This window comes from Micromys minutus (assembly GCF_963924665.1).
Source record: "Micromys minutus genome assembly, chromosome: 22".
NCBI classification, from domain to species: domain Eukaryota; kingdom Metazoa; phylum Chordata; class Mammalia; order Rodentia; family Muridae; genus Micromys; species Micromys minutus.
Window position 1 is genome coordinate 46,060,353 of NC_137957.1, and position 13,167 is coordinate 46,073,519.

The 13,167-nt window shown below is 49.2% G+C and overlaps 1 protein-coding gene across 1 annotated transcript in view; it reads right to left on the reverse strand.

Moving 5' to 3' along the window:
• Positions 1-919: 919 nt before the first annotated feature.
• NUAK1 (NUAK family kinase 1) overlaps positions 920-13,167 on the reverse strand; it is a 60,181-nt gene continuing 47,933 nt past the window's right edge. Inside the window, exons 5-7 of the mRNA XM_080935648.1 lie at positions 6,750-6,869; positions 4,084-4,216; positions 920-2,085 (exon numbers count right to left, since the gene is read on the reverse strand). Of these exons, the coding sequence (XP_080791774.1) occupies positions 932-2,085; positions 4,084-4,216; positions 6,750-6,869 (1,407 nt within the window). The 3' untranslated portion in view covers positions 920-931. The remainder of the gene's footprint in view (positions 2,086-4,083; positions 4,217-6,749; positions 6,870-13,167) is intronic.

Below are 13,167 nucleotides of genomic sequence, written 5' to 3' on the forward strand. Positions count from 1 at the left end.
TGAGACAACTAAGAAAGTGATGGCGCCCCTTTCTGGCGTGCCTCACCACCCATTCAACTCTGCAAAGCCCACAGCAGCTCTTTGCCTGACTATGCTCCAAGCCCTGGCCTCTCATGCTGCCAAGTATCTTCCTGCTCACCTTCAGAGGATCCCACTAAGGAACAAGGCAAGAAAGAGAAAGAAGAGGCAGATCCCGGGGAAACCAAAAAGTTACCGCCACCGGACTATTCCCCTATCAGAGTTCAACACATTCGCTCTCTAAACAAGCCCTGTGTGTCTTCTACTCAAGGTCAGGGGCAAATTAACACACACCATGCCGTGCCATGAAACAGGGTGCTCTAGCCCATCTTCCAGGGCCTAGCCATGGCAGATAAGCTGTTGCTTCCGCTCCTGAGTCCCTGGCAGTTGATTGGCACTCAATCAACGCACCCTGGTGTGCCTAGTCTACTAAAATCAGACCACGGTACAGAAATTATCAATCAATCGCCAATTCACACTAAGGTTGCTGAAATCTTGCCAGCCCCTACTATGTAGTCAGACCGGGCTTGCTAATGTATTCATCCAAAGCAGATGGCCTCAGTCTTTCTCGCCCTCCTCCGGAAAGCATCTAGATGGCTTCTAGGAAAACACCCACCTTCCCATAATGCCCCTTCCCATTTCATGTTGGCCAACACCACCTTCCCTGTGAGATGTCAGATGGGAATGCCAGTTAGGACCCACATTCTGACTGGAAGAACTGGTAAAGAGCAGTTTTCATCCCTTTTAGGTGCCGACTCAAGGCTTCAAAAACCGGCCAGGCCAGACCTTACTAGTCCTTTCCCAGTCGGTTGCCATGACCAGCAAAGAGGTAACCAGCCTGCAGGCTGGGTTCTGTTTGCCTCCTCCCTTGGATTCACCCACCCTCCCATCCCATCCCCTGTGCCCTGAAGGGCTAGTTGAGCTTGCTACAGATCTCCAGAGCTTTCTTATACACCTGAGTCACGTCGTCCATGTCGGTGAGAAGGGAGAAGCTACTGTCTGCCAGACGGTTCCGATACCGCTTCAGGTACTGAGGCCGGGGCCGATTGTGCGGCGTCTCAAAGTCCTGAAGCTGGAGGAAGTTTTCAGCAGAGACGCAGCTGCGGATGCGCTGGCGAGCTGGCCGATTCTCCTGCAGGTCTAACAAGTCGAAAGAGTCACTGGACAAGACGCTGTCATCGCTGATGATACTGGATGGGCGACTGTAGCTCCGGGAGATGCCGTCTGAGGGGACACCGGGAGGTGACAAGGATTCCAGTGTGGGCATTTCAGGGCCGGTGAGGGCAGGGTCTGTGGCACCATCTGAGTACCTGCTGCTATGTTTCAAGATGCCCTTCCTCCGGCAGGACAGGCTGTGGGACGTTCCCCTGGCTGCGTCTGGGGGAGGGGAGGAGAGGCCACCACTGATAATCACATCGTTACTGTCCAGTAGCTCTGAGGATTCGCTACGCTCTGGGGATGAATAGTAACCGGATTCTCTCTGCTGGGTCTTTTTCAAGATCCCTTTCTTGGGCATTGTGGCAGACTGTTTGAGGCTGAGCTTCCCTGACATATCTGCCTCAGGGGAGCTGGGGAGGGGGATGCCAGTCCGGCACAAATCTTGCTCCATTTTGAAAGGGGATGGTAAGGCAGGGCCCGCAATGCCCTCGATAAGGCCAGTGCTATGGGAGCGATGCTCACTGTTGCTGCGCTTCTTCAGGATGCTCTTGGGCCTCTTGGAGCTCAGCTTGGACGGGCTTTCAGGCATGGTGTCCTGGCCAGACTGGGGAAAGTCATTCTCTTTCTTGGACTTCTTCAGTGACCGCTGCCGCTCCAACACAACCTCAGAGGCTCCCGGTTTGGCCAGACCCTTCATCTTGGCTTCAGCCTCGGTCTGCAGCCCGGTGGAACGGTGATGCCAATCAATGATTCGTGCCAGGAGTGGAGACTCAGAGTCAGGAAGGGTGTCACAGTCGCAGACGCTGTTCTTGTAGCCCCAGTTCACCCACCAGTGGTTGGCGATGTCCCCGATGGTGGCTCGGCGATCAGGATTCACCATCAGCATCCACCGGATGAGTCCCCGAGCGTCTGAGGGGTGGAAAACAAAGAGGATCATGGTCCGAGTTGGAGCTTTTGGTGGGGCGACTTTCCACAAATGGCTAGAGACACGCTCACCTCGGGCATAAAAGAAAGACAAAGAATGCATTTGGAGTGTTTGAGCTTTGTGTTAAGAAAGCCACCTAACCAAGGCTCAGAACCACAAGCCACGGAGCTGCCCCGTGCTGTCTCCTTCTTTATGGTACCCACAAGTACAGTACTTGTGTATGCTGGTGCATATGTACATCTGTGTGTATGTGGATGCCACAAAATCCTTCCTCAAGTGCCCCTCAACCCTTTTCTTTTAAGACAGGGTCTTCCACTATCTGTCAGCTGGTTCCTGTACCACTTCAAGTACTAGGACAGGGTCCAGTTGTGTGGTGTGTTCTTAGGATCAAACTCATGTTTTTACACCTATGAAGCAAGCATTTATCATCTCTGCTACCCCACCCCCACCCCCACCCCCTGCCATGATCTGCTTTTCCACAAATAAAGAGATGGCCCGGAACTACTGACCTCCCTGTCATCCCAGATCTGCATCAAGTACATCACCACTGCTTTGGTCAAATAGCATTCTTATCAAAACAAAAAACAGGTGTTCACTGGTAACCTTCCAAAGGTACGTACGCATAAACACACAGTAGGCAGTCCCTTGGAAAAGATGCTGGAGGCACAGCACCAGAAACGGAGACACTCACCTGTGTCAGGTGTGGCTCTTAGCTGACACACCTGGCCAGGGAAAAGTGCCATAGTCATGGCTGGCCCCACTCTCAAAGTCTTAGCCACGCCCGGAGAGAGCCATGCCCAGCAAGTGAGCTCACCTTCTGCTGCTGCTGTCTGACATAAGCCCTATTGGTATCCACCAAACTGAGAGCTGGTGTTTATCTGCCTTCCAGGTGGCCACAGATTCTCTCTTTCAGAGAGAGAAAGAAAGAGGAGGGGGAAGGGGGGGAGATCTGGGGAAAGCTCCAAGAATGCTGAGGAAACCACAAGAGCCAACCTCACATCTGATAAACTGACTTTTAGTACCAAGCTGTGCCCTGTACCTCCCTGGGAGGCTACCTCTTCCCCTCAGCCACTTAGGAAGGCTGAGAAGAGCCGGTGGAGCCTAGCAATGGGGACAGAGTGATCACTCCTGAGAAGGGACAGGACAATCAGTCACCCAGGAAGAATTTCATGGACTTGTACAATGTGCCAGGAATTTTACTGCTCCAGCTAGTGAATAAAAGGCCACCACCAATCTGTTGTCTGTCTGTCTGTCTATCAAGCTGTTATCTATCACTTATCTGTCTGCTTGTCTATCTAGTATCTATTTATCTATGTATCATCTATCATCTGTCTGCCACCCACCTACCTAACCACCCACCCTCATCCTTCTACATTGGCAAGTTTACCTAAGCCTGTTTGCATGCCCCAAGTCAACCCCCACCGCTCTTTTGCAGGCACCCTGTGTGCACGGAGCAGTGATGTCCTCTGCCTCTAAAGCAGGCACGTCTGGCTCCCTGGCTGGGCTGTCAGGCCGAAAATAAGTAGCCCTTCCTCTGTCTATTTGCTTGAGTTCTTCCTGCTAGAAATCTGCCATGTAAAATGGCCCCACACAGCAGTCAGAAGTTCTATATCCTGTCCTCAAGTGTAAGAAGACCATGATGCGCCTTCAGGAGAAAATACGTGGCAGATGAACTTCATTCAGACATGAGCAAAAGTGCCACCGGCCACTGCGTTTGAGGTGTGAGGGATGCTGAGGAGTAGAAAGCCTTTCCAGAGCTTTAATTTAGAGTGAAGAACTGGCTTGCCACATTTTGTCCAGAATAGAAAAGCAAGAAGGGCTTTTGGCTGTCCTGGAGAACATCTCACCTAAAAAGCCAGCTTTTCCAAGAGCTGGTACTAGAGAAGAGTGAGGAGCAGTAGGCGATGCCTTATCAATCTGACTGAGATGGGGAGATAACCCGCACACTCTCTCATCAACCCCCAACCCCATCGGACACACACCTGAGGGCTGTGTGGGCTCCCGGTACTCTCCACTGCTGATCTGTCGGATGAGGTTCTTGTGATCAAAGCCATCGAAGGGCATCGTTCCATAAATGAGAGTGTAAAGTAAGACACCCAGGGCCCAGCTGTCCACCTGGAGCAGAGAGACAGGACATAGGAGACAGTAAACAGACCCTGGAGAGACAGGACATAGGAGACAGTAAACAGACCCTGGAGAGACAGGACATAGGAGACAGTATACAGACCCTGGAGAGACAGGACATAGGAGACAGTATACAGACCCTGGAGAGACAGGACATAGGAGACAGTATACAGACCCTGGAGAGACAGGACATAGGAGACAGTATACAGACCCTGGAGAGACAGGACATAGGAGACAGTATACAGACCCTGGAGAGACAGGACATAGGAGACAGTATACAGACCCTGGAGAGACAGGACATAGGAGACAGTATACAGACCCTGGAGAGACAGGACATAGGAGACAGTATACAGACCCTGGAGAGACAGGACATAGGAGACAGTATACAGACCCTGGAGAGACAGGACATAGGAGACAGTATACAGACCCTGGAGAGACAGGACATAGGAGACAGTATACAGACCCTGGAGAGACAGGACATAGGAGACAGTATACAGACCCTGGAGAGACAGGACATAGGAGACAGTATACAGACCCTGGAGAGACAGGACATAGGAGACAGTATACAGACCCTGGATGCTTCCCATCACACTGGCATCGCTGTGAGGAACCTGCCCTGGAAAGCCTGACAATGAATACCCTGATTCAGAGCGCTCTCAAGTGCTTACTGCCTGGGTTCTCACGGTTCCATGAGGCAAGTAGAGTTTAGATTACTTCCACCTCAATTTGAAAAACAAGAATAGGAACAAAACAGAGAGAGAGAGAGAGAGAGAGAGAGAGAGAGAGAGAGAGAGAGAGAGAGAGAGAGAGAGGAGGGAGGGAGGGAGGGAGGGAGGGAGGGAGAGAGAGAGGGAGGGAGGGAGGGAGGGCACTAAATCTCTTCCCCAGAAAACCCCCTTGTGGCTAACACAAGAACCAATTCCTCCCTTCACCGCAGAATGCTCAGGGGTTCCAAAGGCAAATCCTACCAGAGCTGGGCAGATAAATACAAAGGCAAAGACGGAAAGATCTTGAGGAGTAAATGAGGAAAGCTGCGGACAGAGACAACTGTAGGGGGCATTCGCGTATCTTGGGCAGAGACAATATCTCCACGGCCTGTATCAATGCACAGAACAAAGGCTGGCCCACTGCAGCCTGAGGGTTTGGCTTTTACAGAGTGGTCAGAACTACGACTGGGCTGTGGAATCTCTCAGCTCTTAGACATTTGTTCAGTTTGTTTTTTAAAATGATGAATGAGGCCAAATAAAACCTGTTGCTGAGCAGACCTGAATGCTGGCGAGCAACCCCGGACGCTAACCGCCATGACAATACATTTTGTAAGGCAGATTTTAACATTTTTCCAAGTTGATCCCTGTGCTCAGCCCTTGCATTTTACTTTTGAAGGCCTGTGGAGCACTCTGTGGGCATTTTCCTGGTTAAAGTGATATGGGAAGGTTTGAGTACTGGCAACAGTGCCAAGCCTTGGAGTGTGGTCCTGGGTGATATATGGACTCAGGCTAAGTGGGCCCAAGCCTTCCAGAGCAATTCAGTAAACAGTGTTCCTCTAGAGTCTGTCTCAGTTCCTGCCTCCCGGTTCCTGCCTTGAGATCCTGCCCTGATTTCCACTCTTAGTAGTCTGTCAGCTGTAAGATAAAATGAACCCTTCCCACCCCCAGGCTGCTTTCAGCTCTGATGTTCGTTATAAATATAACATACGTACATACAGTGCCATATAAAATGAACTAGGACAGACATATATCCTACAGCAGGCACAGAAGCTCTCTAAGGCATGAAAAGGAACGCATTTCTCATAAAAGAGAAGATGACATAAAAATTATTTTCTTAAATATAAACACTATCACAAATATGGGCAAAAAGAGATATACATTGATTGGAGTTTCATTTATTCTGTTTATTTTGATACAATAGGGAAAAATTAAGTGCCTAAAGCTGGGAAAATTATTAAAAATGTAATAGTATATGCATGAAAATAAGGTGTTATGTGGTCATTACAAATCCTATGTTAACAACAAACTTGAAAGGTTTTACAAAATTATTATCACCTGACAAAAGGCCATGTGTACGTGTGAATGTGTGTGTGCATGTGTGTGTACGTGTGACACAGTACACACAGCTTGCCCTTTACTAAATTGATCTCAGTTATTTTCAGATGACCTCAATTATTTCTAAAGTGTTACCTTTGAAATATCAAAAAAAAAGAAAAAGAAAGAAAGAAGGAAGGAAGGAAGGAAGGAAGGAAGGAAGGAAGAATGGAGGGAGGAGGAAGGAAGGAAAGGAATCCTAAATCCTAAGCAGCTGCCTTGTCGTAGGAACAGGCATCTTTTTCTTCTGTTCTCCAAGGCTTACTAAGGCTTTGCACATCTTCTCTCAAGCCTCTATATTAATGTTCCTATAAATCAAATAAGGGCAGTCTGCTCTGGTCTTTGGGTTTGGGTTTTAAGACCTTCCCAAGATTTAGTTCTTGGCTCCCTCCTCCTCTCCGTCCCTCCAGCTCTCTGGTGCCCTATACCAGCAATCTGCTCACCTCCGGCCCTCGATAAGGCCTGCCATTGACAATCTCGGGCGATGCATAGAGTGGACTCCCACAAAACGTTTGCAAGAACTTGTCCTTCTGGTACAGGTTGGAAAGCCCAAAGTCAGCGATCTGAAAAGAGAACCGAGACCCGAGGAGATCTGTTAGAGAGAAGTGACTGAAGAAACGTAATCACTGGGCAGCCAAGCGCATATGTGCCCCTCATACTTCCGGTCCTGGACGCACACTGCCCTGGAAGGGTCTGTGGACTATGTCAGTCTCAGCCAGCCTTGTAAGGTGAACCTCTGTGTGCTCCACCACCCCCAGCCTGATTTCCACTTGAGTGTTAGTAAGGAGCTGGGGCTATCCACATGCCTGGGGAACCTCTGGGACTGGATGGCACAGAAGCTGTTTTGAATGAAGCCCCCTATTTTTTTTTTAAAGTCATCCTTGGCTGAATGGAATGTCATTCAAAGCAGCTGTACACAACCACCCTCAGCAAAGGCATTCCTGGGACTCGGATTGCACTTAACGGCTCTGAATTCCTCTCCCTTATCAAGGCCCCAGACTGCCTTGCAGGAAGTTGGTGGGAAGCCTTACAAAGCTCGCCCTGTCAATCAAAAGAATGGACCAGCTTCAGCTCTGGAGATTCCAAGGAGCCTCGAGGTTTCAGCTTCCCTCTGGCTACGGCTGCAGCTCTGCTCCGCCCCAGCCCCAGAGAATGTACTCAGCAATACCAGTACCTTCTGGGGTATTGGAGCTTCCCAACACATGTGTGCAAGCACACCCATTGCACGTGCACACAGCCAACATGCCCAGGAGCTTCCACCTGGGCTAGGCATCTATCTCTGCTTGCTATATAGGCAGTGTAGAGAAGTGTGTTTATGTTTCAGCCCACTCCCATCCTCCCAGACTGATACTTATCAGCCTCCCTGTAAAACTGCCACTGCTGTGGACACAAGATTAATAGAAATCCAGATTAGGCCGTGTTCTTGGCACTTGAGCGGAAAAGCCATATTAATCAACACACACGCAGCGTTCTCAGGCTCTGAGCCACTCGGCTCCAGGACTTTTAGTGCCACATGGAGCTTAAGTCAGCAATTGCTAAGTGGGGAGACACTAGTGGGGACAGATTCACTCAGAAGCCTCAGTTCTCTGGTCTGTAAAATGGGGATGAAAATCTCCTCTGCCCCTGTGGTGTCATGACAGTTAAATGTCATAAACCACAGGCAAAGTACATACACAGCAGTAATGATGCATTTGTCTTTGAACATGGATAAGTGACTGATTTTATGACTCGTGAGAAAGCGCATCTTAGGATGCCAGAGACTGTCAGTAGAGAACAGAAGGTCAAGGAGCTAGTTTTAGTTTGAATTACAAAATGAAGAAGTTACTCTCTTCTTTGACACAAGTTAGGGAAGGTGGTAAGCCACATGGGTCTAATTAAAGCATCTCCACATTTACCAGAGAGAACCAACCAACTTGGCCTTGGGCTTACAACCAACATCAAATGAACGAACAAAAGTAATGCAGCTACTCGGTTTGTACTGTTTCACTTGTGAACTTTTGTTTGGTCCGTGATACTAGTTTTCCACCAGATGCCATTGCTTAAGGCTTCCTTCCTAAATAAATAGGACTCTGCAAAGAGACCCAAACTAAATACAAGCGCCAGCAACCCAAGAATAGGCAAAATGCACAAGAGCGCGCGAGAAGCAGAAATATGTAAGGGCTAAATTTAAACGTAACAGTGCAAAAATAACTGCACCTTAGAGGCAATCTCCGTGTGGAAGAGACCTGAATGGTGGAAAAGGAAGCTGCTGGAGGCTCAGGGTCCTATGATGACTTGCTGCTGATCACAAAGAAAAGCAACAAGATACATGGCGTCTCCCCAGCTGCCCAGCTCTGTAAAACAATACTTCCACCCATCAGTCAGCTCCATTTCTTACAGAATTCTAACGGAGGCATGCCAGTCAGCCTAGGTCTACTCCTATCTGGTCCTCCAGCCTGCATCATCAGCATCAACTCACAGCATCTTAGAAGACAGACTTCAAGTCCAGGCCCTTCAGGGCAGCTCTTGCTGACACAGTTAAGCTTAGGTTAAAGAAGCCACACTGTTTTGGGGGATTGTCCGTTTGTTTGCTGTTTCTTTGTTGTTGTTGATAATGCTAAACTGTTGCCCTGCCCCAATAGATCAGAACCACCCTCTGATCTCACATATACATCCCGCAGCTCAGCTTCCAATCTGAAAAAACGATCTCATGAGTTTAACTTGGACTGTCTGTAACTACCCATCCCCTTTCGAAGTGTGCCCTGCCAGGTGAAAATCAGAGTAAGAAAAGATAAATTTGGGGTGGGGTGGGGAGATCACTCGCATGTCAGTGGGATTAACCCACTTCCACCCAGGTGAACCCTGGAGACAGTGCAGTGTGAAATAAGCCAGTCACAAGAGAGACACTCATTGTCTGGTTCTATTTATATACGGTCCCTGGAGTAGATAAATTAAAGGAGAACAGTAGCAATGGGCAAGAGAGGAAAGCTAAGCAAGGGACCAGAGCCTAATGGGCACGAAGAACCAGGTGCGGAGTACAGCTGTGGAGCCGGAGCTGGGGGCTGGGATGGTTCTACAATACTGAGAATATTCCCAGCCTCTGTGCTAGACACCCAAGTACAGTAGGCTTTAAGTTACAGGGTGCATATTTTGGCTTGAATAAAAAAAAAAAAGAATTAACCCCATGATCTCTACGAATAAGAAGCTCAACTCACAGGATGGCAAAGGATGTACCAGTTTGTTGACTTTAACTGCTACCAAAGGCTTATTTCCAGTTCGGAGGCATGCCAGTCAGTCTAGCCTTACTCCTGCCTGGTCCTTGAACCGGCATCATCAGCATCTCAGAGCATCTCGGGAAGCAGAGTCTCCGGCCCTGCCCCAGGCCTGCTGAGCAGAAAGCTGCTCTACAAGAACCCCAGGGGTTCACTTTACTAACGCCCTCTTGAGCCTGAAACTTTTAATCTGTAAAACGTGGCTAACGGTGGGTGACACCGTGGTCCCCTAGGAAGGGCTGTTGTCCACTTAGGAAGGGCCATTGAGAGACCAAGTTAACAGGCACATGGTAAGTGTGAATCTCAGTTCTAGCATGAGACAGGGCTTCAGTAACAGAACGGTGATGCTCCTGCATCTATGAGTCTCAGTTGCTAGGAAACGAATCCACAACAGTACTGATGGGTACAGTGAGAACAAACTCTGGCCAAGAACTGGATTGGTCACAGCAGCACAGCTATGAGCCAGGGACTGCCTTAGGGCCCTATATAAACCCCTGTAGCTAATTATTATCATCATCATCATCATCATCATTTCCTCTTGAAGAAACTGAGGCAACTGTCTTGCCCAAGAAGCCTGCCCAAAGCCATTCTGGTTTTTAAACTCCATGTCAAGGGGAGTTACTGTTCACAGGAAATGCACTTTCTGTAACTACAGGAAGATAGCAATTCCATGCAGAAAGACACACTCCATCGCTCCTTTCCGGCCTTGGAGTTAATTACTGTGGCTTTACCCAGGACAGCCACCATCCTGTGCAGCGGAAGGAAGGCAGTAAGTGGAACAATGAGCCGTAGGGAGTCAACTGGCTTTCATCTTCAGAAGAATTATTTCTTGAAACCAGTAATCACCAACCAGGAGCAATCTGGGAAACTCTTAATAGAGATTGTGGCAGGGGCTACTAGCAACAGATGCTAACAGCACAGCCAACAACAGGTAGCTGCACACACATCTCCAGTGTCATATATGGATGCTCTGCCCACAGTGACGGGCTCAGCTGGTCACTGGCCACTATCAGCACTTGGAGATTCTCTCCCAGGGACAGCTGTCTGCAAGTCAACAGCACTCAAGGTAAGAGAATATGAAAGGCCCATCGGATGACCCTCCCTCGGTCAGAGGGCACATCTTAGTTGGCAATCAAGAATCATCTACAGTGGAGTGGGAAGAAGTTTGTAGAAAGTCTCATTCCTGATGAGCTATAGGAATCTTCCTGTCTAAAAAAAAAAAAAAAAATGAGTTCCTTAGTCCCACCCTAGTGAGGACATTCTAAAGACTAAAGGAGGTGACACGTGGAAGGTCTGGCCCAGGCTCTGGCTTCCAGCAAGACTTCAGCAAATGTCCTGTCGTCCTTTGGTTTCCTTTCCTCTGCTCATCATCAGACCCCTCCCCATCAGAGCCTTCCCTGGCCTTCAGAACTCTGTCTGTCACCACTTCCCCCTCAAAGACTTTCTGCTCCATCTGGCTAGACAGACCCACCCCTTCCTGTTTAGCACGTCCAGATGGCAAGGGGGGCATCTGGCCTGCCAAGGGATAAGAAAAACTTTCTGGAAGAAGACCCCCTAAAAGACAGACAGACAAGGGGAAGTAAAAAGGACTTTCAGACTTAGGGAATCATTTGTCCCAAGGTTAGGAAGGCAGAGAAAGCTCTGCAGATTTGAGGAGTCCAAGTTCAGTGCAAAGGAGCCTTCCTGGACCAACCTTCCCATCCCTACCATCCAGGTTTCCATCCCCACCCTGACTAACATCCTACACCGGACAAGTGGATTACACATCTTTCGTCTATTGGTCTCAGCCCCAGCTGAAACCACAAGTCCACTGGGGAAGGTGGGGGAACACCTTATCTTCTTTGCCTTCCTAACATTTGGTGGCTCCTTATCACTACTGATTAAGTGACCACCAGACTGGCAACTATGAAACAAGAGGAATCTGGCCACCTGACTCAGCATTCAATTCCCCGACACTCGGCACAGGACTGAAGACAGCATTTGACACTTGGTTAAGTATGTTATGATCAAAGAGTATGGTCTATACTAGATATTTGGCTCCTGGAAGGATAAAAGAATGGCTTCAGGCAGCACAGGCGTGTTTATATGTGACATAAACGGCCCCACATATACACACGTGCACACCCGATGGGTAAATGAAGTAGTTAATGAAAGACTACAAAGTTCCCACACTCCAAAGCCCCGAGGTCCGTGATCCCAAGCTTCTCATCTTGTCACTGCCATTCGAAGCGCCTTTCTTATCCACAGCAGCCATGCCTCCACTGTCGCAGGGGCAGCAGAACATATCCCTTCTGTTCCTCTCCCCTGAGTGCAGAGGGCTCAGCAGATTCCCAGCCCTCCAAGAGAGGTCCGCTGGCCCGGGTGCCTGGTCCTCTTCCGGGGAGGCACTTTTACAGGAGCCTTCTCTGGGAATGGTCGGCATTCCATTCCCCCAGAGAGTGGGATGTGAATCTGGCCTGTTTTCATTAACTGCAAATTAATGCTAGGCTGGGTGCTATTTTAGTCCACGCTTCCACAGAGGACGGAATGCGATCCAAAGCAGCACATCGCCCTCATTCCTTCTGCCATTGGACTGCAGGAATATTTTTAGAAGCCGCACCCTCTTGCCGTGGCCAGATAAATAATTCCCAAAACCAGATGTGCTCTTTGCAAATCAGCATAAGGCACAGAAGGGAAGAGGAGCCGGTCACGTGGCTCACACCAAAACTGCCTGAAGCATCTTTAGAGACGTCCCCTAGCCACGGGAGAGGTGGTTCTACAACGTGACAACCGCTCCTCCTGCTCGTAGGACGATCTTGCCACTCACATCTCGTTGGTTGGTACTACATCTGTACCCACAGTTCCCCTGGGCCAGGCCGCGATGGCCTTTCATTCACGCAGAGGCCAGCTTGTGGCCATGTGTATGAGTGCCTCTGTCAGCAACTGTCCTTTCTAAATATGCTTCCTCAGAGTGCTGAGTCAGGAAGAGCGGAGCCCAGACAGCCAGAAGGCAAACCAACGACAGCTGAAACAGGCCTTTAAAAAACCCTCGGAAGTGGGTGTAAGAGGATACAGTCTGAAAGTCACACCTGGGAGTTTTAATCCTGGTTTGTCCGTCCTTTACCGGCAGCAAACCAAACAGTTCTAGGTGCTGGCACGTGCCAATAGCATGGGACACTCTGAGAAAAGTAAGACTCAACAAACTACTGATCTCAGGAGCATCCCTTAGACGGTCTGGGCTGGAAAACAACCCTCAACAAGTTGTTTCAGATAGAACACCAGGTCTTAGTTGAAGTCTCTACAACAGTGGAGGAAGAAAATAATGACTAATTAAAAGGGCAGGTTTACTTTCTCTGTGTGTAGAACAGGGCACACACACACACACACACACACACACGCACGCACGCACGCACGCACGCACGCACGCATTCCTGCCCGAGGGAATGTCAGGAGCAGAGATTTCTAAGAAAAAAAGACAATATAAAATATAGGACCAAGGTTGACTTTTGTAAAGTACTATGTGTGTGTGCTACATTGGCTGCAAAATCAGAGGGTCCTAGGTGGAAAACCTGGACCCCAGGAGGAGGAAAACCGGGTCCCCAGGAGGAAAACCTGGTTTCTAGGAGCTCAG